The sequence below is a fragment of the Poeciliopsis prolifica genome, unplaced genomic scaffold (assembly GCF_027474105.1).
Source record: "Poeciliopsis prolifica strain line A6 unplaced genomic scaffold, Auburn_PproV2 SCAFFOLD089, whole genome shotgun sequence".
Lineage (NCBI taxonomy): Eukaryota > Metazoa > Chordata > Actinopteri > Cyprinodontiformes > Poeciliidae > Poeciliopsis > Poeciliopsis prolifica.
Genome location: NW_026562464.1, coordinates 1,110,192 through 1,136,448, shown reverse-complemented (window position 1 = coordinate 1,136,448; position 26,257 = coordinate 1,110,192). Strand labels below are relative to the sequence as shown.

General features: G+C 38.6%; 1 protein-coding gene and 1 long non-coding RNA gene across 3 annotated transcripts; one reads left to right on the top strand and one right to left on the bottom strand.

Moving 5' to 3' along the window:
• Window positions 1-1,386: 1,386 nt before the first annotated feature.
• iqub (IQ motif and ubiquitin domain containing) lies at window positions 1,387-25,916 on the bottom strand. 2 transcript variants are annotated; one of them, XM_055022654.1, is made up of 13 exons: window positions 25,507-25,916; window positions 24,746-24,832; window positions 23,913-24,047; window positions 16,172-16,339; window positions 15,140-15,315; window positions 9,396-9,551; window positions 8,891-9,101; window positions 8,619-8,794; window positions 4,561-4,731; window positions 4,301-4,477; window positions 2,407-2,655; window positions 1,794-1,979; window positions 1,387-1,654 (listed from the first exon to the last, which is right to left on the bottom strand). In XM_055022654.1, the coding sequence occupies exons 1-13, from the start codon at window positions 25,649-25,651 to the stop codon at window positions 1,553-1,555; spliced, it is 2,139 nt and encodes a 712-aa protein (XP_054878629.1). In that variant the 5' UTR covers window positions 25,652-25,916; the 3' UTR covers window positions 1,387-1,552. The 2 variants fall into 2 exon arrangements, with proteins under 2 accessions (XP_054878629.1, XP_054878630.1); XM_055022655.1 differs by lacking the exon at window positions 23,913-24,047.
• On the top strand, window positions 9,116-10,739 carry LOC129353365 (uncharacterized). Its single transcript, XR_008605008.1, has 3 exons — window positions 9,116-9,335; window positions 10,148-10,273; window positions 10,563-10,739. It is a non-coding gene; the product is annotated as an uncharacterized LOC129353365 (long non-coding RNA).
• Window positions 25,917-26,257: the final 341 nt, after the last annotated feature.

Sequence of the window (26,257 nt, the reverse complement as noted above, 5' to 3'; positions counted from 1 at the left end):
GGAGTAAGGCCACAGCAGTGTCTAAACATTGAATAATGAACTCTGACCTTAAGTGAGGCAGTAAAGCCTACTATGTTGTAGATGATACCTGCTACATTTAGTGTTAAGGACAAGTTTTGTTTTTGTTGTAGAACCTCTGTCACTAAAATGTTTGATGTTTTGAGGCATGAACACATTATTTACTTTGTTAAACAAGATTACATCAAGTTCCACTATGAGGATTGTTTTTTTTTATTATTTGCCATTTTAACAAAACTAGTACAAGATTATTAAGAAACCTAAAAAGGCATACTTCATTAGTGTAAAGTATACACTGAGATGTAATTTAAAACATACTGAAATTTCAATATATCAGTTTACTTTTAAGTGAGCTTTAAATTAATAAAAAAAAACTATTTTGAACATATATAAAATACACGCAAATTATCTTTAAAATAATATTGTTTCATTGGCAACTTTGAGCAAATATACATTTTGTTCACATAAAGTATACCTTTATTTAATATATTTCTTAAAAGTGTATAGTGGTACAAATATTTTTAAGTGTATTTAAAGATATAATGTCAAAAATAGTACAAGCATGCTATTAGTACACTTTGTATATATTTCTATATCATACACTTACTACTTAATATATGTAAAATCTGCTTATACAAATGTAAGTATCTTTGAAATATACTAAGTTGTTTTTATTCCACTAGGGGAGCTCTGCTCCATTGTCATAGGATTTTTAACACTATTCAAAGCAGTGCAGCCAATTCCAAGCAGTTTTTTTCCTATGTTTATCTGCTTAGATTGAACCACAGATCTATGACCAGAGTCCCACCAGAGGAAGAAGAGCCTTTGTTGTGCTTTCTTCACCAGGTGGGAGGTGTTTGTATTCCAGGAGAGGTCAGATGTGATGTGGAAGCCCAGGAACGTGATGTTGTCCACACGCTCCACCACTTCTCCATCTATGAGAAGGGGAGTGTGATCCATCCTCCTGGACCTTCTGTAGTCCACAATGACCTCCTTGGTCTTCCCTGTGTTCAGCACCAAATTGGTGGCTGAATGAGTGAGCTGCTGAATCTCCTCTCTGTAGTGGGTCTCGTTGGGTCAATTGCCCACCTAGGTCCCCTGGACAGGAAGCTGTTATTTATTTATTTTTTTATTATTATTTTATTTACGTCAGAGAGGCCAACTTTCTATTATTTCCATCTCAATTTGGTACAATAGGGGATCCACATTTTCCATATCTGTGCCCTGTTGTTAAAAACTGCTGTCACTTCAGTGCAGCTAAAATAAACCCCAGAACTCTTATAGCTTACCTTCAGCTCCTGTTGTCAGTCTCAACTCTTCACATTGAGACTGATTTAGAAGCCAGTTGAACCAGAGACACAATAGAAATCATGAAGTGTTTTGTTTATTTCACCCATAAAGCAAACATGTCTGAAAGAAGCAGTGAGAGGACACAGGGTTTGTCAATGTCCTGGGGTCAATGTCCTTAGCCTGTTGGTGAAGATTCTCACCAACAGGCTAAGAAGAGAAACTGGTTGTGTGGGGCAGCACCTGGCTAAAGGCCAAGGTTCTTTGCTATAACTGGGTTCTTGCTGAAGTGTTGTCGTGCCATTGAGTGTTTCTGTTCAATCCACTGGATAAATGTAGTTTCATATGCCTGGAAACAGATTAGAAAGATTCAGTCAGACAACTGTATGTGGTCAGCCCAGGAAAAATACATTGAGCAAAACCTTTGTTTGCACTTTGCTGAAACCTCAGTCACAGTCAGACAGTCAGACAGTCAGACTTGAACAAACCTTCTGGATGTGTTCCACTTGTGTGTGAGCTGAAGTCTCCTCTTTGGACAACAGTATGCAGTTCCAGGGGCTCCAGTCCTCCTGGATGTCCCAGCGAGCAAACGCCAGGTTGTAAATGTCTCTGCTGCCATTCAGAGCTGAGCAGGAAGCCCAAACCTTTTCTATTAGGTAGCGAATGTCGTCCACCTGGACAGAGGCAAAGGTCAGCATGTTGGCATGTTGGTCTATTTGAGGTGTAATTTAGATTTATTTTGGTGTTTTCCCTGAAATTTCAAGACTGAATTTCGGTATTTGTATGTTTAGAAAAATCTCTTTTGGTTGTTTTGATTACTTGTAAAAAGATTTTCTTTCAAATTTATGAAAAGAAAACCTCAGAAAATAATGTATGCTATCTGTAAACATGCACTCCTTTTTCAACTAAACCAATCAGAAAATTATGTTTCTTCTGCCTTTTAAATGTCTTCAGATAAATCCACATCTGCAGACACCCGTAAAACATGAAGTGTATGTATTCTCTTAGGGAAATCTTGACATATGTCACTGAGATTGACAGGGCTTCACATAAACGAGAGCGAGCCATTGGTTGCTCACATGCAGAGAGAGTAGCATTTACCTGCAGCAAGAAGGGGATGGAAGTTTCCGGATTGAGGCGGAGCTCATCAGTTCTCAACCTCCTCAGAATGCTTTGGTAGACAGAGTTGTCATCTCGAGATCTTGCAACGTTGTCTAGGCTGGTACAGTTTCGGCAGCGACGACTCCGGCAGCCAGTGGTACTTGAACCAAAGTCGGCAGACCAAAGGTACCGCTGGCACCCATGGCAGAAGAACATATCGTGCTGCAGCTCAGATGGTTTCTTGTGAACCTGGAACAGACTCTATGTTACGCTGAGATCCAGTTCACACACATCTCTAAAGCCAACATGTCCAAGGACATTTTGATTATGTTACTTCAGATAGCTGTCAATGTAGTTCATGTATTAAGAACAGATTTATTCTGCATATAAACTTTGCTGTTTTTAATCATTTGTTTCCCTTTTCAATGATTCCATCCAGTGGTGCCAAATTTCTACTTCTGCATGGGTATAATGATAATAAACACCCAGCTTGATAAAGTTAAATACAAATCTATTTTCCTTTGCTTTCAAAGCCTTTTCAATATCAATATAAAGAATGCCATTCCTTTCAGTATCAAGAGTGGAGTAAATACAGAGGACACACACATATATATATAAAAAATTCCCTTCTCACCCACCTCGGGTGGTTCTTATCCTCTGAACTCGGGTCCTCTACCAGAGGCCTGGGAGCTTGAGGGTCCTGCAGTATCTTGGCTGTGCCAAGGACTGCTGCACATTTCTGGACTGAGATGTCTGATGTTGTTCCTGGGATCTGTTGTAGCCATTGATCCAGATGGGGGTTACTGCCCCGAGGGCCCCGATGACCACAGGCACCACTGTGGTCTTCACCTTCCAGGCCTCTCCAGTTCTTCCCTGAGGCCCTGGTATTTCTCCAGTTTCTCCTTTTTTCTGATGTTGCAGTCACTTGGTATTGCTACATCTACCACAACGGCTTTCCTCTGTTGTTTATCCACTACGACAATGTCTGGTTGGTTCGCCATTACCATTCTGTCTGTCTGGATCTGGAAGTCCCACAGGATCTTAGCTCTGGTGTTCTCCACCACCTTTGGGGGTGTTTCCACTTTGATCTCGGGGTTTCCAGTCCATATTCTGCACAGATGTTTCTGTACACTATGTTTGCCACTTGGTTATGTTGTTCCATGTACGCTTTCCCTGCCAGTATCTTGCACCCTGCTGTGATGTGCTGGACTGTCTCAGGGGCCTCCTTGCACAACCTACACCTTGGGTCTTGTCTGGTGTGGTAGATCTGGGCCTCTATTGCTCTGGTCTTTAGGACCTGTTCCTCAGCACAGAGGATGAGGGCCTCTGTGCTGTCCTTGAGTCCAGCTTTTTCCAGCCATTGGTAGGATTTACTGATATCAGCCACTTGGGTTATTTGCTGGTGGTACATCCCATGTAGGGGCTTGTCCTCCTATATATATATATATATATATATATATATATATATATATATATATATATATATATACAGTTTGGGGGTGACTGCCCCGGGGCCCTCGGGGCAGTCACCCCCAAACTGGATCAATGGCTACAACAGATCCCATGAACAACATCAGACATCTCAGTCCAGAACACAGCTGGACACAGCTGGACTCCCAGAGGCCTGGGAGCTTGACCCTCAAGCTCCCAGGCGTCTGGTAGAGGACCCGAGCTCAGAAGATAAGAACCACCCGCGGTGGGTGAGAAGGGAATTTTATATTTTATATATATAATATTAGCAAGAAATCACTTGACAACAGGCTGAAAGGTCTCAGACACAATAAAACACTGATCTAGAGATATTGAAGACAGACAGCTTTGACTGAACATACATACCATCACAATAAATCCTCTGGTTTTACATAAAGAGCGCCATTAACATCATATGGTTTACCTTTAGCAGTTTGATCACTTTGGGGTTAAACGCCGGTGTTCTGATGTACTGAAGGAAAAGAGTGCAGATCCTCTTCCTCAGGCCCTCCAGATTATGCTCCTTAACATCGCGACCCATCAAGTCCATCTCCCTGTCAATCAGATCAATGATGTCCCACACCAGCTGACACTCGTGCTCCTGTCCAATAAGCAAACTCAGTGGTGTCAGCATCTTTGTGAAGCACAGGCAGCAGACATCTTCAGTGATCTCAAGAATATTACCATAACAGTGTTTCTCAGCTTCTCTAGGAAGCTCCATCTCTCCTGCTGGTCCACAGGGAACTTGCTTATGTCATCATAGATCTCCTTCAGCGCCCTGGCTCTGATGTCAGGCACAGAGTCCATCTCAAACAGACGACCTGTGGCTGATCGCCACTGATGGGCAGCAGCTGCCTGGACAGGGTACACCAACCTGTTAGGATTTCTGCTGATGGCAAAGGTATCCAGTATATACCTTCAACTTTTCACTGCCACAATGTTGAAAGTTCCACTTGCTTTTTTATTGCATGTCTACTCATTCCTCATTTCTGAAATCTGGTGTACTAAACCTGAAACTTGCCACAAAAAGGGAGAAAATGTTATCATGGCTTTGTTGTACTAATGCTTCTTGGCAATTGTTCTTATTCCACTGGCGATTCCTCCTTAAATGATGCCATTCCTTTGTATTGTCACTTATTGTCCTGAGGAAAGGAGCTGAGCATGGGGACGGGATTGGTCTGACAGGAAAGTCCAGGTCATCATACTAACAAGAAGAGATTCTACAGTCAGATGGCATCTGAGGAGTAGGATGTGTTTATTTCAGTCCATACAGAAAATATTCACAACACTTTTTTTTTATTTGCTCCTTTACAGCCTTATTCCAAAATGTGTTCAAGTAATCTTTCCTCAAAATTCTACACATCTGTCATGACTTCAGCCTTTCTGCTCCTCCTTCTGCGCTGATTGCTCATCACTCTCACCTGCACTGTGCTGCTCCCTATTTATACAGCTGATTTTCACCAGCTCAGTGCGAGATCGTCTGTTGCCCTTGTCACAGCTTTCAAGCCATTGTTTCATGTCTCAAGGAGTTTTCTGGTTTACTGATCCTGCCTGTTTTTGACCTTAGATTCTGCCTTGTCCTTCGGCCGCTTAAAGTTTTCTGATCTCCTGTTGAAGAACCCTGCCTGTCGCCGACCCTGCCTCCTGCTTGCTGTTTTCTGGATTTTCTGTGCCTGTGGCTCTCCTGTGCATGACCCTGGATCGTCTCTCTACTCCGTCTCTGGTTTGTGGACTTTGCCCCTGTGGTCTGTTTGTTCCCTGAGCCCCAAAGACTTTCTGTTGTCCTTTCATCCTACTTCGCCCCACCCCGTTCAGTCCCGTCTATAATATTATTTTTGTCATTAAAACTTCTGATTTAACTTACTCCTGTGTTGGCTGCGTTTTGGGTTCTGGCTTAGTTTGCTATCATTACAATATCCATCCATCCATTTTCTAATCACCCTTCTCCCTAATGGGTTGGGAGGTGCTGGTGTCTATCTCCAGCTGTGTTCCGGGCGAGAGGCGGAGTCACCCTGGACAGGTCGCCAGTCTGTCGCAGAAAATTCTATACACACATACTTTATTAAGACAATGTGGATTTCTTTTGTTTTGCTTCTTCATTACAAATAGAAAAAAGGCTCTGGAGAACAAGAAGGAGGTAATTAAACCATTTCATTCCAGCGTTTTGTACCTGTGGCACATTTAAAAACTGCAGGACAGCGGCCCTTGAGGACTGGACCCCTGCAAGGTTTAAATAGACCATAAGAGAATTATTTACATGTGAAAATGAAGGATTTAAAAGGTAACTAACTGTAAATCATCTTTTTTTTCTTCTATCATGCCTAATACCTGATATATTTGAGAAAAGGTGATTCTATGAGATTATTATGCTTTCTAAAGATTTTATGCAAGTCATGTGCAGGAAATTATTCTTATTATGCACAACAAACTGCAACAGTGGTGCCTTAACACTTTGATGAAATTATATCTGTATTTATACCAAACACACATTTTCGATTATTCTGATTTGTAAGCTTTCTGTCTTTGAGGAAAGGCAGTTTATCCTAATGTAAATGCGATTTCTGGGTTTTCTGCAAAGTACTAAAAAAACATACTTGACATTGTCATTATGGGGTATTTGGGTGTAGAATTTTCAGAAAATATTTTGAGAGGCTGGAATAAAACAAATTGTGGAAAAAGTGAAATACTCTGGATGGTCTGTATTTATCAGTAATTGTGTTGAACTAAGGGATTTAACTGAAGGTTTTGTGTCTATGTGGTTTGTTGTAAGCTGGTTTCTTATGAAGTGAGATGAAGCTTCATGAAGCACTGAGGCATGCTATTTGCAGTAATATAAGCAGATTACACACTGATGAACCATCAGCTTGCTGGGTAATTTCATGTAATCTCTCATTTTTGATGAACACCCTTGAATCATTTCAGTGTAGCACAAAGGACAGCTGGATTTTACATGTGTTACAGTAGAAGTGCATTTTTTTCTGTGTATTATGGTCTCTTGCATCTGGTGGACACTGACTTTTCTCCCAGATTTTTGTGTGGCACAGACTGACAGTTTCATCTAGCAGGACAACACCACGCTTTGATTCACTGTACACCTCTGGATGAGACACTTTGAAAAACTAGGACTGCTTTACTTTTCAATTTACCATCTAATTCCTATTCTCACATGGCTTATTTCCTATATACAAGCCCTCAAGAGCAGATATCTTTTGATGTACAGTCAGTTCAAGAAAATCTGGGAGTTTATACTCCATCATTGAAAATATAAAACAACATAAATCATTGAAAACCACAAAATGGCTACGATATGCTCATAAATGCTTCTTTCGTTGCATAGTGACACTGAATAATTAGGCGTTGTACAACATATACAAACTCCTGATGTTCACTGGGACGGACATTAAACTTTTTAAAAATCCTACAATTTCATGATAGAAAAAAATCAAAATACCTTCAAATATTTACTGGAAATACTTAGCAATTTTTTAGGCTGCTATAAACATACATTTATATTTTTGGTGGAAAACAAATGCTCACTCCTCCCCGTCTCTTGTTTCATACACATGCTTGTTTTCTCTCATGCCTCAAACTTACTAGGATCAACTTAAGAGTCTAAACTTTATTGTTTTTGTTTAATAAGAAACCAATCTGTAAGATCCATCATGCAAATAACAAATTTCTTAAGTTTTTTTATTGGTTTAATCTCAGAAAAATAGCATGTCCATTCCAGTGGACCAGGGTGTGAAGGAGTTAATAAGCTTAACAATTATGGAATTCTTATGAATCTGCTCTTAAGGACTCAAGTTTGTTTAAATCGGTGTTTCTCAATTCTGGTCCTCATGTCCTCCTGCCCTGCATGTTTTAAGTGTTTTGCTTCTGTCACACATTTGGATTGAGACTGTGGGGGATTAAAGATTCACTACTTAACCTCCACAAAGAAGCACTGAACTACAACCAGAGAAAGCGAAACACACATTTTCTTACACTTTCTCAAATTTCTTTTTCTCATTCAATATGTTCATCACAATCCAGACAGAGGAAGAGAGAGGAATATCAACCTCATTTACCTTGCTAAGCCTGATATTATGCTTGTTAACATAATATCCAAAACAGACCTTTAAATATTTTGATTTTCAGGTCGGCAACAAGGCTGAAGCAGGTTAGTTATAGTCACCAAGTAAACTGATTTGTGTGGAAAGTTTGGATTCCAAATTTTGTGCAGCCCTGAAGCTGCACAAATAGATCTGAATAGTTTAAAGTTCATTAAAGTTAACTAGTTTCCATTAATCTAGTTTCCTTCTGTCATATGTTGATGTGCCACTGGGCAAGGTACTCAGCCTGAAGGTAACCTATCAATATTCTTATTGGTGTTAAATGTGTGTGTTTATAAGTGTGAATAGGTGAATCTTAGTTTTTAGCTCAGTAGTGTTAAACTCCAATCCTCAAGGGCCACTCTCCTGCAGTTTTTAGATGTGCCATAGGTACAAAACACTGGAATGAAATGTCTTAATTACCTCCTCCTTGTGTAGATCAGTTCTCCAGAGCCTTGCTAATGACCTAATTATTCTATTCAGGAGGTGCAGCAGAGGCACATCAAAACGTCGCAGAGCAGTGACCCTCCAGGACTGGAGTTTGACACCTGTGCTTTAGCTGGTGTGTCTAACAATGTCAATCTTGACCTTAAAGATGTTTTAAAGTACCAGGTTTTCAGTGAGCCTTTGAGCAGAAAAGTGAGCTCTAACCTTATTCAGGAAGTTCCTGATAAGTTTGTCTTGGTTGATAGCTTCTACATTGATTTGATGGCGGCCAATGGCAGCGATAAACTCCATTTCCTGCTCCAGCAGCGCACACAGAGCCGCTTTCCTTTCTGCGCCGCGTAGGCTGCAGTTTATCTGCTCCTCCTCCTCATTCCTCCACTCTGAAAAGCAAAAAGCTCAGGCATGAAGAGAGATTATACATATCCAGACACCTTACAGATGTTTTCTACACCCTCAGCCCAGGATCTCAGGCCTACTCTGTAGGGCGTGGTAGAGCAAATTGAAATCCTCTTTGTTCTGTGGGTTCATCCATCGCCTGCGGCGCTCTCTCAGCTGCGCTTCTTTCTCCTCTTTGCACTTTCTTTCCTGAAGGTCGAACCAGGCGAGGCGGCGAGCTCGCTCTCTCCTCAGCTGCTCCACTTCCTCCTGGGCTAACCATCGTCGAATGTAGGACTGCAGGCAGATAACCTGGGAAGCAAAGAATATACATACATTCACACAGCACAATGCTACCACTGTCATGCTTTGGGGTGGGAATGTGTCAGAGCAATATGCAGTTTTTCACTTAAGTCAACAATAGTAGGGGTGTTTGCTTTCTCCATTACAGCTGGACTATTTAGGGCTTGTTGCCACTCTCCCAGACCTGCAGTCACAGCAGTCCTACAGAGTGGTTCTGCCACTGGAGCTGTAGATCTCTGCATGGTAACTTCTTCTAAGAAAATGTTTTCATGTCCCTCAACAAGAAAATTAGTTTTCACTCACAGCCTTTAGCCTCCTGCCATGATACTCATCAGCAGTCACATATTTCCCAGGAGTTACCAACTTGTCATTGACACAGGACACATAGCAGCCGATGCCAGTCATCTGAGTGGACATGTCCACAGAACATTGCTGCAGCTTAGACTTCAGCTCAGCTGTCTGTTAAGGAGAAAACAAAACACAAATGAATTTCAGTGTAAAACTCTTACTCTCTAAGAAAGACGATTGGGTCCAGTCAGTCTCATCCAGCTCCAAAGCCCCTGAATCACATTCCGTTACCAGCCACTCATTCAGTTCTACAGACGCTGATAATGCGCCATTACTTTGATTCAGGTGTGTTTGCAAAGAGACACATCTAAATGTTGGAGGGAAGTAGCTCTAGAGGCCTGGGCTTAGAGAGCCCTGCTCTGTGCAATGTAGGCTATATTATAATACCACTTTTTTCATTAAAAAATGAAAACACTCTATCTACATATTTATGGAAATGCAAAAATGTAAATAAAAATAACATGTACAAATGATCTTTATAACTTTGCAGTACGGAATAAATTGAGAAATACAAAGAATCAAAGGTAAAGAACAAATACTTTCAACATGTTATGTAAAACATAATAAAATGGCTGTACGGAGGACCAAAACTGACATAATAAAAAATAAAAGCATAAATGTATATTGTTTTTTGTGTCAGAAACTTTATTAGAAAACAGTGTTATAGCTCCTGACTTTATTATTTTTCTTGTGGAACTTCCCTGCAGAACGTGTTTCAGTTTGCGGCTCTCATGGACTCAGAGGTTTACCATTGGGGTTTTCATAGTTTGGACGAAGTGGCTGCTGAAGTTGGCTTCTGATTGAAGCTCCGGGAATCCTCTGGATGCTGGATGGTAAGCTAACGCTTACATTTGTTTTACAAATACACTCATTTAATCAGTTGTAATAGTAATGAAAAGTTGATGTGTTTCAGTAACTCGGCTCACAAACCAATTACAGATTAATTACACAGAGGGATGTTTAAAATTTTTATTTATAATAATTATGACTTGTTTGGTTACAGTTAATGACAACAAAGCAATACTGTGGCTGATTTCAGCCACAGTATTGTTTTTTTTTTTTTTTTGTTACGTTATGTACACATTGCACATTAATTAATGTTCATATTGTGTATGTTTTCAGATGTTGTCTCACAGGATGGCACAGAAGACCATCCTGTGGCCTCCATTCTGTTTCTATCTGGCTTCAGACTCCCAGTGGGTTCACAACTCCAGGATGCCCAGAGATCTTCACTTTTCAGCATGAAAAATATGTGCCTAAAGCACTGATGGCACATTCATTTAAAATAAAATCTGTTTTATTGACATGCAAGAACAATCTGTATATTACTGATTTGAAGTAATTAAATATGTGTGATCATCTGATCAAGTTCTAATGAAGCTAAATAAAACTGTGTTCCTTCTAATCTTTGTAGTTCTAATTTAATCAAATCTCATGTTCACATATCCCACAGACACCAAAATGGATTGTTTGTTTGAGGCTTAAAATAACTTAAACTCAACATAATTTTAATAGAACAAAGTTGGCAAAGTAAAATTAAGTAACAATCGAAGGTTTTGGATCATATTACATTGAAGGCTCCAACAGGGCAACTAAACAGTGGATAGAAATATGTAGTACAACATAGAAATGAACAAACATAACATTTTGGGTTCCTCTTAATAGCAACATGTGCATTATTCAAGAGATCAGTCATTTCAAACTCTTTGGTTTCTTGAATAATGCATGTGTTCACTTGTGGATGCCTTCATTTGAAAATCTGCAATGTGAAATATTTTAAAATACTCAGTCCTGGTCTTCAGGTAGGTCTGCCCTGCATGTTTCACGTGTTTCCTTCTGCCACAAACCTGGACTCAATAAATGTCTGATTAACAGGCTTCTGGGTGGATGGATGAGCTAATTCTGTTTGTATCAAGTGTTCTGGAAAAGAACACTTGATACACAATAAAATAATACACAAGAAAATAATAAAGTCAGGAGTTATAACACTAATTTCTAATAAAGCTGATGAGCTGGAAGCTCTAACAAATACATAGGTCGGTGTATTTTGAGGCAGTTTATTTTTTGTTTGAAAAAACTAACTGCCTCAAAATACATGGTCCCACTCGTTATCTGTTTTTTGCATTTTCGTTTTGTGCACTAAGTGGGAAATCGGATAATGAGCTGAGCTGATATCCGATTTCTGATTTTGGTGTAATAAACAAAAAACGAAAAAACAAGTCTATTTTTGTTTTTTCAATTTTTCATTTCAAACAAAAAAACTGCCTGAAAATACATAGACCCTGATAAACTGCGAGCTATCCCTTTTCTAGCCATGTCCAGTGTGATGCTGACCGACCAATCAACAGAAGCCTGACGACACTGCCCTTCATTTGCATTTAACCTTTCTTGATGACAACACTTGTAATACACAAGAAAAAGTTAATAAAAGAGACACTTGTATAAAGAAAAGACTAAACAAAATATATGCTTTTCTTGATAAAACCACATGTTTAAGGAAAATGAAAAAGAAAATATATATACATTTCTTGACAAAAATACATGTGTACGAAAAGAAAAAATATGTATATATTTTGATGACAGCAGATGTAAAAGGAAAGGAAAAACTAAGTACATACATTTCTTTTCGACAACATGTGTAAGGACAAAAGAGAACAGCATATATTTTTCTGCTTTTATTTTTTATTATGTCAGTTTTGGTCCTCCATATTGATGCAGTTTGTGATGAAGATTAAATTAGGAAACTATCCATCTGTCTTTCCATGTGAATATCTATTGTCTGGCAATAGTAGCTTGTAGTTCTGTGCGGAGAGACAAATGGTCATCATCAGCCATCAGATGGCTACTTTCAGGCTTATGGCTGGTTCTTTCACTTTCTTGTCCTTGTTGGAAGCATGCATCCTAAAACTTGGTTCCATCCTGTCCTAGTACACTTAAATAAAGTCTACATTGTTCCATTTCATCAGTAATCACTCACCCTGTGGTAAAAATTGGCCCAAATGTCAAGTTAGTGCAAAATACATTTTAAATTGGCAGGAACTCTAAAGAAATGTTACTTATTGCTCCATTACTCACAAGTGCCCCTGTTTTCTCATAAACATTGCCTGATTTTAACCATCACATGAACATCATGAACAGGAGAAAAGATAGTTTCAGCTCAATGTAAAGTTGTATTATAGGCATTCTGTCCAAAGTCTGTTTCCTGAGTTGGTCTGTAACAGCAGCTGAATAAATGAATGAAGAATATGTAGATTATGAATCCATCATAATGCAGCCAACTCAGTTACCATGTCACTCCATCTGATTACATAAGAAATAAACTCACAATCAAGATACTTTGCTGCAGTGTAGAGAACCAATAAGCTGTTTCAAGCACAAAATTCTTCATATAATTAGTAAATAATTCATATTTTGATAGCAGTTTCTTTTGCTTTTATTTCTCAGAGATGAGATGTAAAGCAACCATTTCATCTTCAAATCAAGACTTCATAGAACAACAATACAAAAAAGGAGGGCGGAGGGAGTGGCAGAGTTTATGAGCAGATTGGCTCATTGTTCAAACAGAGGTAACCACAACCCTGTTAAGACGCACATGGCTTTCTTTTAGAGAATTTCTGACCTCTCTCCACTGTGCTCCATTGGGATTACTGTTAGCTAACTAATGATATTTTGTTGAGTTTTTTTCTAGTTTTATTTTTTTTCCAATGACATCATGAACATGAACATCACTTAAGATAAACACAAAAAAAATAAATGAATAAAAACAATTTAAAAAAGAGGCGGAATAATAGTGTAAGCATGGTCAAATCTGGAATCACATCACATTTTGCCATATCTTTCTTTTAACTGCATTACACAAGACTAGGAATGCAAAGAATATCAAAAGGTTTAAAACACAGCACACAAGGTGGACCTATCATTCTTTGGCTAACATGGACTTCGGAAACCTTTGGTTAGTTGTGGTCTGGGTTCACAGGGAGGCACCATCTGATCTCAGGGGCAGACAGCCTCTATTTATTATAGATAACATTGTGTTAGATTTTTAATATCTTATTTTCATATATACTCATATATCTTACATTTTAAATGGCTGGAAGACTTTTATTTGCCCCCAGGATATGTGTTTCCTTTTTGAGCAGCAGGAAGCGGGCCGAAATGAGAAACAGAAAGCCTCCAGCCGTCGCTGCCCTGATAGCAGGACATCAAAGACAAATGGACAACAGATGCCACTCTGGGGCCAACCGTTGACACCCAGCAGGGGAATGGATCAAAGTCTAGAAGTCCCGAGAAACTCTGGTTTTGACTCAAGAGTGGAAGCTTTATTGCCCAGAGAGACAACAAACAACTGTGTTTTTATAACTTCATTAGAAGCAAAGACAAATCTTGAGAACTACGCTTGAAGACAATAGCTGCATAAATAAAGGATGGCACCATTGTTTGAGTAGAGACTTGTGACTGAAATCTGATAGCTGTGTTCACTGTTTGCCACTCCTTCTATGCACATGATTTGTAACTATGCAAACCCTCAATGTAATAAATATGCAATCGTATGAGAGCACGTTAGAACTGGCCTAGAGATGGAGATAGGCTGGTTCTCCATTCAATTCTATTGTATGTAAAACCGTTTCGATTTCGTCCTTTATTTAATGTTTTAGGAAATGTTTGGGTTTAGATCAACACATTGTTATGCCATTATTACAACACATGTCACTGCTGGCATTATTATTAGTTGGATTTTTTTTTTCTGTAGTAGTAATATTATATTATTTCATCAGTAATTTTTACTCTGTCCTTTTCATTTATAATATCAACAACATTGCAAGTACCACACTGGACTCTTCTAGCATTTATCTTTTTCTGTTCTCCATTATTGTCTTTTTTGCACACACATTTCTAACATTTGTATTTGTTGTATATATCACAATAAAAAAGAGAATTTCTGACTTTTGACTGTAAGTTTGAAATGTTAGTTCATCTGACAGTGTAGGTGTACTAATGAGGCTGAAGAAAATCTTGATATGAGGTGACCAGTCCAGAGAGTGGAAGAGAGTGAATCATTTTGAAAAAGAGACAGTCTGGAGTTACAGTTGAAAACACTTCTCTAAAGCTAACCTCCTACTCATGGTTTTGTGGTTCCACATTTTTATCATACCATATCAACTTTATTTATGAAGCACTTTATACACCAACAAGACCAAAGTGCTATACACAATCATAACATAACTTAGAAAAGATCAAATATAATACATATTAATATACAGACACAATAAAACATAGTGAATCATCTCAGATTGTGCCAAAAGCCAAAGAAAAAAAAAGGGTCTTAAGAAGAGACTTAAAAATAGTGAGTGAAGAGGCCTGTCTTATGCCCAAAGGAAAATCATGCCATAGCTTGGGCGCTGCCACAGAAAAAGCAAGGTCATCTGCAGAACAATGAAAAGCAATCCCCATACTTTCTATAAATAGAGCCAAGAGGAAGGAGGCCCAACAAGAAAAAGAAGAGGGCCTAGAACCTCAGTACAACAATCGAGCGGAGGGGGACCTATGGGCATCGAGACAGATACAAAACGTACGCTTGATTTCTTATTGGTTTAAATCAGATTTAAACCAATCCGGAGCTATCATGATATGAATTAGAAGCTATTTAAAATATTTTCTAATGTGTGACATTTTTAAGTTTTGGAGAGCTGGGTGTTTACCTGTGTGCCCAGACTGTGGACCAGCACACCTCTGTCAGGTCTCTTTTTAGGAAGGGTCTGGACAGTGGCGTTGTGGTACTCCGCCCCAGTCAATCTGTGCCTGTAGCCCCCAAGGAAGGGCTTCTTCTGGTGGGAACGCTCTATCTCCACTACCACCTCCTTAAACACTCCTTCATCTGGAAACCGAGACAAAAACATACTCAAGATCAAATGTTCAAAGCTCTAAGCAAAGAACATGAATACCACCTCGAGGTCAAACAATTATGAGCTGAGTAAATCAGACTGGATTAGGGTGTGATAGCTGGTGCTGCTGGGAACATTCAGCTTTCTGTGGTAGAGTTGAGGAAGGGTGAGATGATGTAATGCTGTTAATGGGCCATGTGAAAAAGACTGCCTAACAAATTGTTTATTTAGCCGAATATGTCAGTTTTCACCCTTAATTGATAGCATGCTTTAATAAGAACCACACAACATGGATTTTATTTAGTAATTGTGATATTATTTAGGTCATTTATTTAGGAATTATTCAGACACTGAAGATGTATAATTATTTATCTTTCTAGAACCACAGTTACATCAGATTAAGAAATAAACAGTAAGTGTAAGTTAAACCCACCGGAGTGCGACTCTGCATTTCTTTGGAGTTCTAACTGGACTCACCAAAGCGATCTGAACATTTCCAAGTTCAGAAAGTTTAAGTTTTAACTATGTAGAAGATGAGCTTTGGTCTTGAACTTCTGGGCAACAGTTCCAAAGTAGCAACATTTCATTTCAACAAACACACCTAAAACCTGGTAGTGGCAGCATTACTTTTTTCAAGATGGTAGCTCTTCCTTCCTATATGATAAAACCCTAACCCCACACATGGTTTTGTTGAGGGAAATGAAAGTAGAAGCAGTTACAGACACCACTCTGTTCTACTGAATGCTGGGAATAAAACAAAACAGTTTTATTTAAGTTTTCAATATAAACTTTGATTAATTCTTATCAACGTTAGGGTTAAGTTATTACTGATTACATTTGGGTCCATACCTTTTTGGACCTGCACAGTAATGACATCGGGCATGGTGTCATGTTCTGGGGGGAGGGGAAGGCGGAGCGGGTAAGAAGTTGGGTCAGAGGAGCTCATCTCCATCTGGGTGGAGCTGTGAGGTCGGATGCCAAGTTCCATTAGGCTCTGCTTCTCCTCTACCACTCTACCTGAAAAACAGTGATCTGAGGTTTTGTCTTTTCTGAAACCAAAACACTCTGGAAATTATAATATGAGGTTAAACAGAAAATAATACATAAAATGCTGACCAGTGTGAGCTGTCCAAACCTCAGTAATCAAGTCTAAATGAATCTTAACTGTTTTATGGTTAACAATAGTTAATTTGTGTAGTTGCCTGTCAGATATCTGTCAGAGACAGATAAGAGATTATCTCTATCTGACTGAAGCATTACCTCTCTGCTCCATAGGGAATGTGGCATTAACATCATTTATTTAAGGGACTGGGCTGGTAAAATATTCAAAAGTCAGCTTCATTAAAATAACACCATGAAAGGTGTTAAATTCAGAATGTTGCCTTCACATTGGCTTTTGATCAGAAAACGTTCAGAGCTTCCTTGAAGAACATTCCAGTTTTAAAACTGACAGGTTAGTTTGGTTAACAAAAACGTAAGGCAAAGTCGAAGCACAGAGATTGAATTTGACAAGTAAAAACAAATGTGATCTGATTACACAAAAATATAGTTAAAATTAGTTTCAACAGTATTTATGAGATTTAGATTTAAATTGGAAGCCCAAAACACACCCAGATATCTGAACTGATCTACTTTCTGAATTTTCTTCATCATCAGTCACCACTGTGTTAACGTTTCAAAAATCATGTGTTCTATTCTCCGATTAAGCAGACACAAGACAGCTGATTCTTCTCTTTACATTTATTATGTACATCAAGGCAGGTCTGGCAATAACCAGTCCCTGGCTGGAAAGGCTGTTCTATCTAGGGGTACCTCAATTTATCGGCTGGCTGGTTTATCTATATCACAGGTGTCAAACTCCAGTTCTGTCCTGCAGTTTTTTTGTCCCACAGGTACAAAACACTGAAATTAATTGGCTTAATTACCTCCTCCTTGTATAGATCAGTTCTCCAGAGCCTTGGTAATGACATAATTATTCTATTCAGGTGTGGTGCAGTACCTGAATAGTGCACCACACCTGAATAGTCTAAAAGTTGCCCGATAGGGCTGGAGTTTCAGACCCCTGATCTATGTTGTTTGCCTTGATATTGGGAGAAAACCAGTCTTATCCCCTGATCCTATCTATCTCAGCAAAGGTCTAATTCTGTGTTCACACCGAACGTATTTTGCGCATATCAAGTTGACTTTGAAGTCAGCCACATGACATTTTGCTCTTGTCGCGTGTCAAGATCCGCCAGACGTTCATTGGGACAAGCAATTTTCTGTTGCCATTCTCTGTACTATGGCAGATGAAACTGAGAGAGTGGCACCAAAATATTATGGAGTGAATGATTAGTAATCTGTGATTGACCAGAAAACTGCAATTGGTGCAGCTCTAGTTCTAACATTCAGATCGTAGTTATATAACTTACAAGGACATCAAACAAGATAGATGTATCACTTATAACCCACACAATACATGGTATCCTAAATCATAGGTGTAACATCCTGAAGGACTGTTGTGGACATACTTATATTAATATAGGTTTACATGCAAGAATTCTTAGAATTGCATTACACTTGTGGGAAAACTTGCAAATAAAACAAGTAACTGTAACTTTGGTATCAAATAATTACAACAATAGATTATTCTTGATTTATTTTCAGAAAACATCTGTAATAACACATTAAGATTATAATAAGAGTAACTAATAAGTTATGGTTATCACAATATTATAAAAGCATGCTAAATCAAAGAAACTAAAAAGGGTGTGATTTTGGCATTGAACTTGAAATGGTGTAAAACATGTAACTACAATTAAAGATCATTAATGTGTTGGAGGTAGATAGTAGGTGAAAGGCTAGAGGAAAAAGGAGAACTAACAGGAGGACAGAGATTACCAATGCCTTACTTGGAAACAGATTGTTGAACAACATAAACTCTTCAAAGAAAAGGTTGTACAGGCAATGGTTGTAGGAGGACCGTTGAGCAACCCTGAGACATTAGCACAGACATCAGGATAAAATGTCTCCAAGACAAAGATGGATCTGAGATCATCTATCCAAGCAGTAAGCCAATGTCAGCCAGTGTTAGCCAATGCAAACACACCAAAAGTATGGATAAACCCTATAAAATGTCAGCTGGGATCAGACCCCAAAAACGAAGGCAAAGAATAAGAACTGGTGCCTTCCTTCCAGGAGATGTTCGTCTACATCTCAATCCTATCTATCTCAGTGAGACAAGATGAAGGGGACTTCAGTGCTGCAAGACAAGGAGCTCAGGATCGCTACACACATGAGGACGTCTCCCTGAGACCTGCTGCTCTAAGTCAATACTCTTCCTGCTAGCACCAAAGTCCTGTGTGACCTCACCATCGATGCAAAGACAAAAGCTGATCAGACCAACAGAGATTCCTGCCTTCGTCGATCAACCTTCTCCTCCCGCTGCAGGACCTTTTCATCATCAGGCCAGTTCTGGGGTTCGAAACATCATACTTCGTTCGTCTCTCTCAAAGGTTTCCTTTTTAGTTCTTAAGATCAGTGTTAGGGAAAGATAGGCTACATGATTGATTTGACTTATTTGATTATTTCCACTACTGAATTAAGCTGCACTGACCCTTGCAAAAATGCTTTACTAATAAAATATTTAGTGTAAAGAAAATCTAAAAGATGTTGTGGACATTCAATTAATGAGTCACCTCAAAGTTCTTTGATGGTAGTAAAATAGCTGTGATGTTTGATTCTGGGGAAGAAAAAGTAGAAAATGTTTTATAGGTTGCTTTAGCCCAAATTTAAAACAACATCCTTGGAACTCGCCAGAGTCACTAAAACCAACCTGATTCAGTAACAAGTGCAAGTTGTAAAAAAAGAGAAGGAGCGACCATTAACAGTTGTGCTCTGTGAAACTAGTTGGCTGCAGGCTGCTCAGTCTGGCTAATTCACAGGGGAAAGAAGGGTGGGACATCTGGATGTAGGTCGTCAGCAACCAGGCAAATCCTTTCTTGATGTCAGCTTAAACAGAGTTTACTTCAGATCTGGATAGGGTAAATCCCAGCAGATTTAGGAAACTCAATTCACCCATTAGACGGAGACCTTGTAGCACATCTCCCCTCTCAGAAGAGGAAGTAGTGACTGAGTGAGTAGAGAGAGAAGGGGACAACAGGTGGCTGCGCTGTCACTTTGCATTGAGTCAGAAATATCAGTGTTCTGGAAAATTACACAATCAAGGAAAGAATCTGAAATAGGGACGCAAAGTTTTTATATTAAATGAAAATGCTATGACGGCAAGATAACAAGGTCCAAGGTAATCACTTCACAGGCCAGTAAAAAGCTTTAATTAAAAATGTATATCAGAAAGTGGAGAGTAGGTTAGTTATGCTAGCTTAAGTTTTATCAACATGTACCCTTGTTGTGCAGTTTGGAATATTTTGGCTCAATTAACACAAAATAAGGTGAACTACACACATTTTCTGAGTGATAATGATGGGTTTTTATGTCAATTGCAGATACAAACACTTGTAACTATTCGAATCTGTAAATATATTTAAAAGCAACAACTGTGTTTTTATAACCTGAAGAGATTCACACACAGGATCTTCAGGAGCTACGACGATGTGCTTGAAGACAACAGCTGCATAGATGCAGGATGACACTATTGTTTAAGCAGAGACTTATGACTGAAATCCTATTGCTGTATTCACCTTTGCCACTTCTTCTATGAAAATTATTACTAACTAAGCAACGCCTCAATGTAATAAATATGCAATTGTATGAGAGCAAGTTAGAACTGGCTTGGAGACGGAGATGGCAGATGTCCCTAAGCTGCTTCTCCGTTCAATCTTATTGCATTTAAAACTTCAACTGTTTCTCTCTCATTTTTTAGTTAATGTTTTATTAAATGTTTTGGGTTCAGATCCAACAATCAGGAGTGCAGGTGTTTAAGTAGCTAATCAACCACAAGGCCCGAAGTTCAGGCATCACTTTGGTGTTTTTACTTTTTTGTGTGGGAAATGTTTTGTGGTGTTTTAAGTTAATTCCTGATGCACTTGACCGTAATCTTTGCTCTGTGCTCCAAGGGCTGTTGTTATTGGTTGCCATTGCAAAGTGCCATGGGTGACAGACTGGAAAAAATAATACAATAACCGTTTTCCTACATTTTCCCTGGACTAATTGCATAATTGAATGTGGCAATACTCAAATAAATCATCAAATAAGATAAAATATTTCATAAAACATATAGGAGCCAAGGTTTGTTAAATTTTAAACCATGGGTCCTACAGTGACAATTAAGTAATATTTAATTATTAGTTAATATAAAAGAGAAATCGTTTTATTCTCTTTTGTATCTTTACAGAACTGACAGAAACTAAACTGTTTTATAGATTTATATGCAGAAAAAATATACATTTTACATATCCAAACATCAGCATCTCAGCTTTAAGCCACATTTTATAGAATCCAGTAATATCGATGGTCACTCTACTCATCAACTGCTCCAAACAGTTGATGAATAGTTTTTGTATCTTTAATATTTGCTACATTAAAGCAAATATACTCAGCAAATACAGACTCATTCCATACATTAGAATATGACTGAAAAGTTCCTCTGTTAGTAATTCTATTACCAAGTGAAAAACATTATATAGATAATAAAATTAAAATAATAACCCATTTAAATACTAATCATTATATTTAAGGACAGTTAGATTATATATTTGTTTCTGGAATGTGTGTATTTTAGTGATGTCTGCAGGAAGTGACACAGCATGCCAAATTGGAAGCCAATACAAGCCAAACTAAGAGCTGACCTGGCAAGAAAACCAACCAAAAGGCTAAGGGTAAAAGTTTATGACTCAGAAACACCAGAACTGCGCTTGAGAACTCAGATGCACTAAAGACAGAAAACTTTATTAGAAAATATTTATGACTGCGTGTTGGCAGCTGGGTTTTCTGATTTCCCCTTTCCTAATTAAAGGCTGCTAACCTATGTAACAAGGGACCGTCCAAAGAGAAATAAAAGCAAAATGTGGAAGGGCGTGCTTCAGAGCGAGTTTAGGAGACCGAAATGGAGAATCTATTTTCCCATTCTCCGTTTAGTGAAAAAATCTAAAACACTTTTCTCTCTCTCTTTTGTTGTAGGTTCTTTAAACCTCACAATAGATTGATTAGATGTTTTAACATATTTTAAAAAACATACATATTTTGTAGTATGTTTAATACCTGCTAAAAGGTTATTTTTCAAAAGGTACTATTAATAAGACAAAATGAACTGAACTTATTTAGCGGTTTTCCAGTCATTTTGATCACTCAAAGCGCTTTACACTAGAGTCACATTCACCCATTTGCACTCACAAACACACACACATTCATACACCGATACGTAAACTGGTAGGCAATTTTGGGTTAAGAGCCTTGCCCAGAGGCACATCGACATGTGGCAAGAGTAAGCTGGAATCGAACCTACAACCTTCCGATTGCAAGACGACTCCTCTGCCAGACAGCCACAGTCGCCCACTAGCCTGACCAGGACCTATATCCTAATTTATTGAATAAGACGTTTGGCATTCACAAACAAGTTTTGGCATTATTCTTAACACTAAAATAGAAAAGGCCTTTCAGTAACTGTCAGCGCCCCCTCATTACACCCGCTGGTCCCCATCAACTTACAACACAAAGTTACACCCTTGTCCTAAATAAATACTCCATTGATGAACCTTATTATCAATATGAATTGTCAGGGCACTTTTCTGTGTGTGGAGGCAGAGATCTGCAAATGATCTGTATAAGTCTTGTCTCATCTGACCCAGCTGCTTGTATTTATCTAAACCCGAGTCACAGCTGATTTTTCACGTTTTCCTGTCTTGTGCGAAATCCTGTTCTCTTGTGAAAATCTGTTCCCCCTGTGTTGGAAACACGCACTGCAGCCCGAGAGGAGGATCCGACCATTTTAACGGTGCTTCTGATCAATTTCTCAGTAAAACAACTCATATAATCATGTCAAGGTTGTAACTTTCAGTTTAATCTGCAGCTTTATTTATTGTAAAATAAATAAACTAAAAATAAATAAAGAGGTCTTGTGTGGAGTTTTTCTTACACTGTTTTGTGTGGTCTTTTAATTACCAGAAGAGTCACTTTTTTCTAGCTTTTGTCATGTATGCCTGACAAATAAAAGTCAGTCACCAAACATTGGTTTCCAACACCTTGTGCGAATTTATAATTTTTCCCTGCTTACATAAGAGGATGGAAGCTGGCTGACAACAGGGCACAGAAATTTTGACTTTCTGAAAAGATAGTGTAGGCTTCCTGAAAAATCCCGTTCTAATGTAAAATATAACAGACTGCTGGATAAAAGAAATTTCTAGTCAATTTTTGGTGGCTCAATCACACATAACAAATATTGAAAATTTTGGAAACATTTGCTCTTTATTTACCAAAGTTCCCTGGGAGAAACCAAATATTTTAGCTGACTGAAATAACCTGTTCCCCCTTCAAACAGTGTTGAACAAGGGAACGGGTTATTTCTGGCAGTTAAAATATTTGGTTCCCCCCCATAACTTTGGCAAAGGAAAATGTCTCTAAACCTACAGGATTTATCTTGATGATGAGAGAAAAAAAGCACATTCATTTGTTCCCAATTTGTAAATGGGAGCAAATTACAAATAGTTCCCAATTAATTTGTTCCCATGTTATGGGGGGGAACAGATTATCTCAGGTAACTAAAATATTTGGTTCCCTCCAAGAACTTTGGCAAATAAAGAGTAAATATGACCAAATTCACAAGATTTGTTGTTGATGAAGAGAAGATTAAACTGATTGTTACAACCTTGACATGATTATATGAGTTGTTTTACTGAGAAATCGATCAGAACCACCGTGAAAATGGTCGGATCCTCCTCTCTGGCTGCAGTGCGTGAACCCGACACAAGGGAACAGAATTTTGGACATGACCTATTCTCTTAAACTGGCATACCCTTCTACAAGGAAGGTCTTTCTTGGATCATATTTTTTCTACCTCAGCAACAGTAAGAGTTCTAGATTTTCATAAAGCAGAGACTGATTTAATCATATTCTGTTCAAAGATACAACATGTTTCTCAAACCCCTCTGAGGTTTCTAGCACTGGCTAGTTGAAAACCTCCAAAGCTTGATGTGGAGTTGTTGCAGTTACAAATATGACAAGAAATTATGCATACAGCTGGCAATGGACATCTTCAAAACTTGTAGGTGATTCATTAAAAGCAGAAAAGTAGTGGTCCTAAAACAGATCTTTGTGATCCATCATAAAAATGATTATTCAAATTTAATTTAAATTCAAAACTATTCAAATTCCCATTCAAATTTGTATGCACACGAGTAATAGATGAATGTTTTAAAAGCATTTTTTATCAATAAAGTCTGATATAAAATAAGCTTCCACCCCAAATATATCATTAGTCTTCCAGTTTTATTCAATTTATGTAATAAATAGATAGATATGTTTAATCTACTCAATCCATTTTTGCCATACACTGGAAGGTAAATCAGTTTTTAAAAGTTTTGCATGTGACAAACCAGGTCTAAGATGACGAAACACAGATGTGATGTGAGGTTGGAGGCTAAAGCAAAGGACTCACCATTCAGGTAGAGCTGCAGCACCTCAAGTGGGACTTTCAGCTCTGAGGCAAGGTGATGCTTTATCTCTTTAATGGTGAGCCCGATGGCAAAAGCCATGGTCATCACATGGCCCCCTGGCACTAGCAAAACTTTCACTGGAAGCAAACACAGACTCTGTCTGTCACAACATTTCTTTACTGCTGAAATGGGACATTTCTATGTTAAATTTCTATTTTTAATTTGACACATTTGTAAGAGTTTTAAAACACGTGCATATGATTTGAAAATGAGCATCCATATTTTTCTCCTATGACAAACAGACAAAGACAAATGGAAGAAGAATTTTACTTCTTGGTTATAGGAACCAATAGTTTATGAGACAACCATGCAATTTTTCTTTTCTAAGAAAACCAAGAAATGCAGATGAAATAAAGGCTGGAACACCTGATCACAGGTGTCAGACTTTGATCAACTCCATCCAACACAGAAACAGGGCCTTTACAACCAAATTCTAGTTCAGTGATTCACAAGAAACAGAAATCTTCCAGCATTCTCACTTTGCACAATAAATGTTGGAGTCTGGAATAACATTACCTTCACTGCTATTTTGAACAGTCTAATATTTTGTAAATTCATATAATAATTTTTTTAATGTTTGTTTTAAAGTTGAATGACCAAGATTTAAAATCATTGCAGAAATAAAAAGCTATTACAAAGATAAAGGGTTAAAACTTATAATTTTGAATACAGTTCAAAATAATTGAGGCTCTCAATTGATGTTTCACTTTTCCTCCAAACTCACCCTAAGTTTGGAAGAGACGGGGGTTAGGGCACCTGATCAAACTGTGCTTACCTGTAGCTGTTGAGTTTTTAACATTCATTTCCTTATCCTGCTCATCAGCATCATCGGGCATTTGATCCTTCACAGCATCCAGAACAGCTAGATCACGCAACAAAGGAAGAAATTTCACAGAAAGCCTTCTCTTTGCTTTCTAAAATATCAGTGTTTATGAGTAGATTTTTAGACCTTCATAGTCTACCTGAAGACGCAGACATACAGGCTTCTACATAATTGACAAAACATTGCTGTGTTGTCGTACTTCTAACTTTATAATGGACACATTTTAGATGACCTTTCAGAATTTTATATAAATCTGAATAATTCCAAATGTAAGATGATTAGGATAGCTTGAGATGAAATAAAAATATTTTCTATGGAGCTTTGAACATTTCCTGTTTTCTGTTGCAGATCATCACATAGATCACCTAGCTCGACCTCCAGTGTCTTTTACATCCTGATCTACATTTGCAAAGAAAAAAATAAGAGAAAAGTGGCTGAGGATCAGCAAGAAGGCCATTGCCCTTATTTCAGCTTCTCGTAACATTTGCCTGTTCACTTTAATACAGTTCTTTACTAATCGCTTCCTCACACTCCTTCCATCCCTAAGCATGATAGTGTTCAAGCTGAACAGCAAAATATTGCTACAACACAGCAATGTTTTGTCAATTATGTAGAAGCCTGTATGTCTGCGTCTTCAGGTAGACTATGAAGGTAAAAAATAACAGCTCTTACTTTCCTTTTGGCCAAGTTCTCAAGATATATTTTTGCCTTACTCGCACTGGGCTCATCTGAGCCGTCTTCGCTCTTCTCCTCTCTGCCGCCCCCTGGTGGCTGCGTTGTCGTACTTCTAACTGTCTGTGGGCTCTCTCGAGTCTTCTCGTTCTCTCCTTCCTCTCTGGTTTCTCCTGGTTTGCTCATTGTGGTTTGAACTGGCAGCGTCAGGATATCTTGGTAGAAAAATACTGAACTTAGATCAACAAATGTTTAATAAGAAAGTCTAACCGCATCAAATCCACGACAAAACCGCGTCGAGAATAAATCCTGGAAACCCGTCAATATCTACATTTTCACATAAAGCCGTTCCTATATTTTTGTTCATTTATCAAGGTTTGCAAATTACAAAACTAAGCTTTCGAAGGCGTAGGTTTAAAATGGCTCAGTAAAACGTTTACATGTTACCATAGCAACTGGTTAGACTTGGCAAAAGGATCACCAGGGCCGGACCTAAGAGGATGTGGGCCCCTGGGCTTGAGCCAATGTGTGTGGGGTGGGCCCTACTTAATCGTCTTTATACAGTTGCATGCACATGTATATATATGTAAATTCACTTCACACCCACCGTGGGTGGTCCTTATCCTCTGAACTCGGGTCCTCTACCAGAGGCCTGGGAGCTTGAGGGTCCTGCAGTATCTTGGCTGTGCCAAGGACTGCTGCACATTTCTGGACTGAGATGTCTGATGTTGTTCCTGGGATCTGTTGTAGCCACTGCTCCAGTTTGGGGGTTACTGCCCGAGGGCCCCGATG

Bases quoted from the DNA above. Each gene is read 5' to 3' on its own strand.
- iqub (XM_055022654.1), bottom strand. From the start codon at position 25,651: ATGAGCAAACCAGGAGAAACCAGAGAGGAAGGAGAGAACGAGAAGACT. The intron at 4,732-8,618 runs GTTAGAGCTCAC...TACCCTGTCCAG, and splicing joins TCAGGAACTTCCTGAATAAG to GCAGCTGCTGCCCATCAGTG. The intron at 1,980-2,406 runs GTAAATGCTACT...GCCTCTGTCCAG, and splicing joins CCATCCCCTTCTTGCTGCAG to GTGGACGACATTCGCTACCT.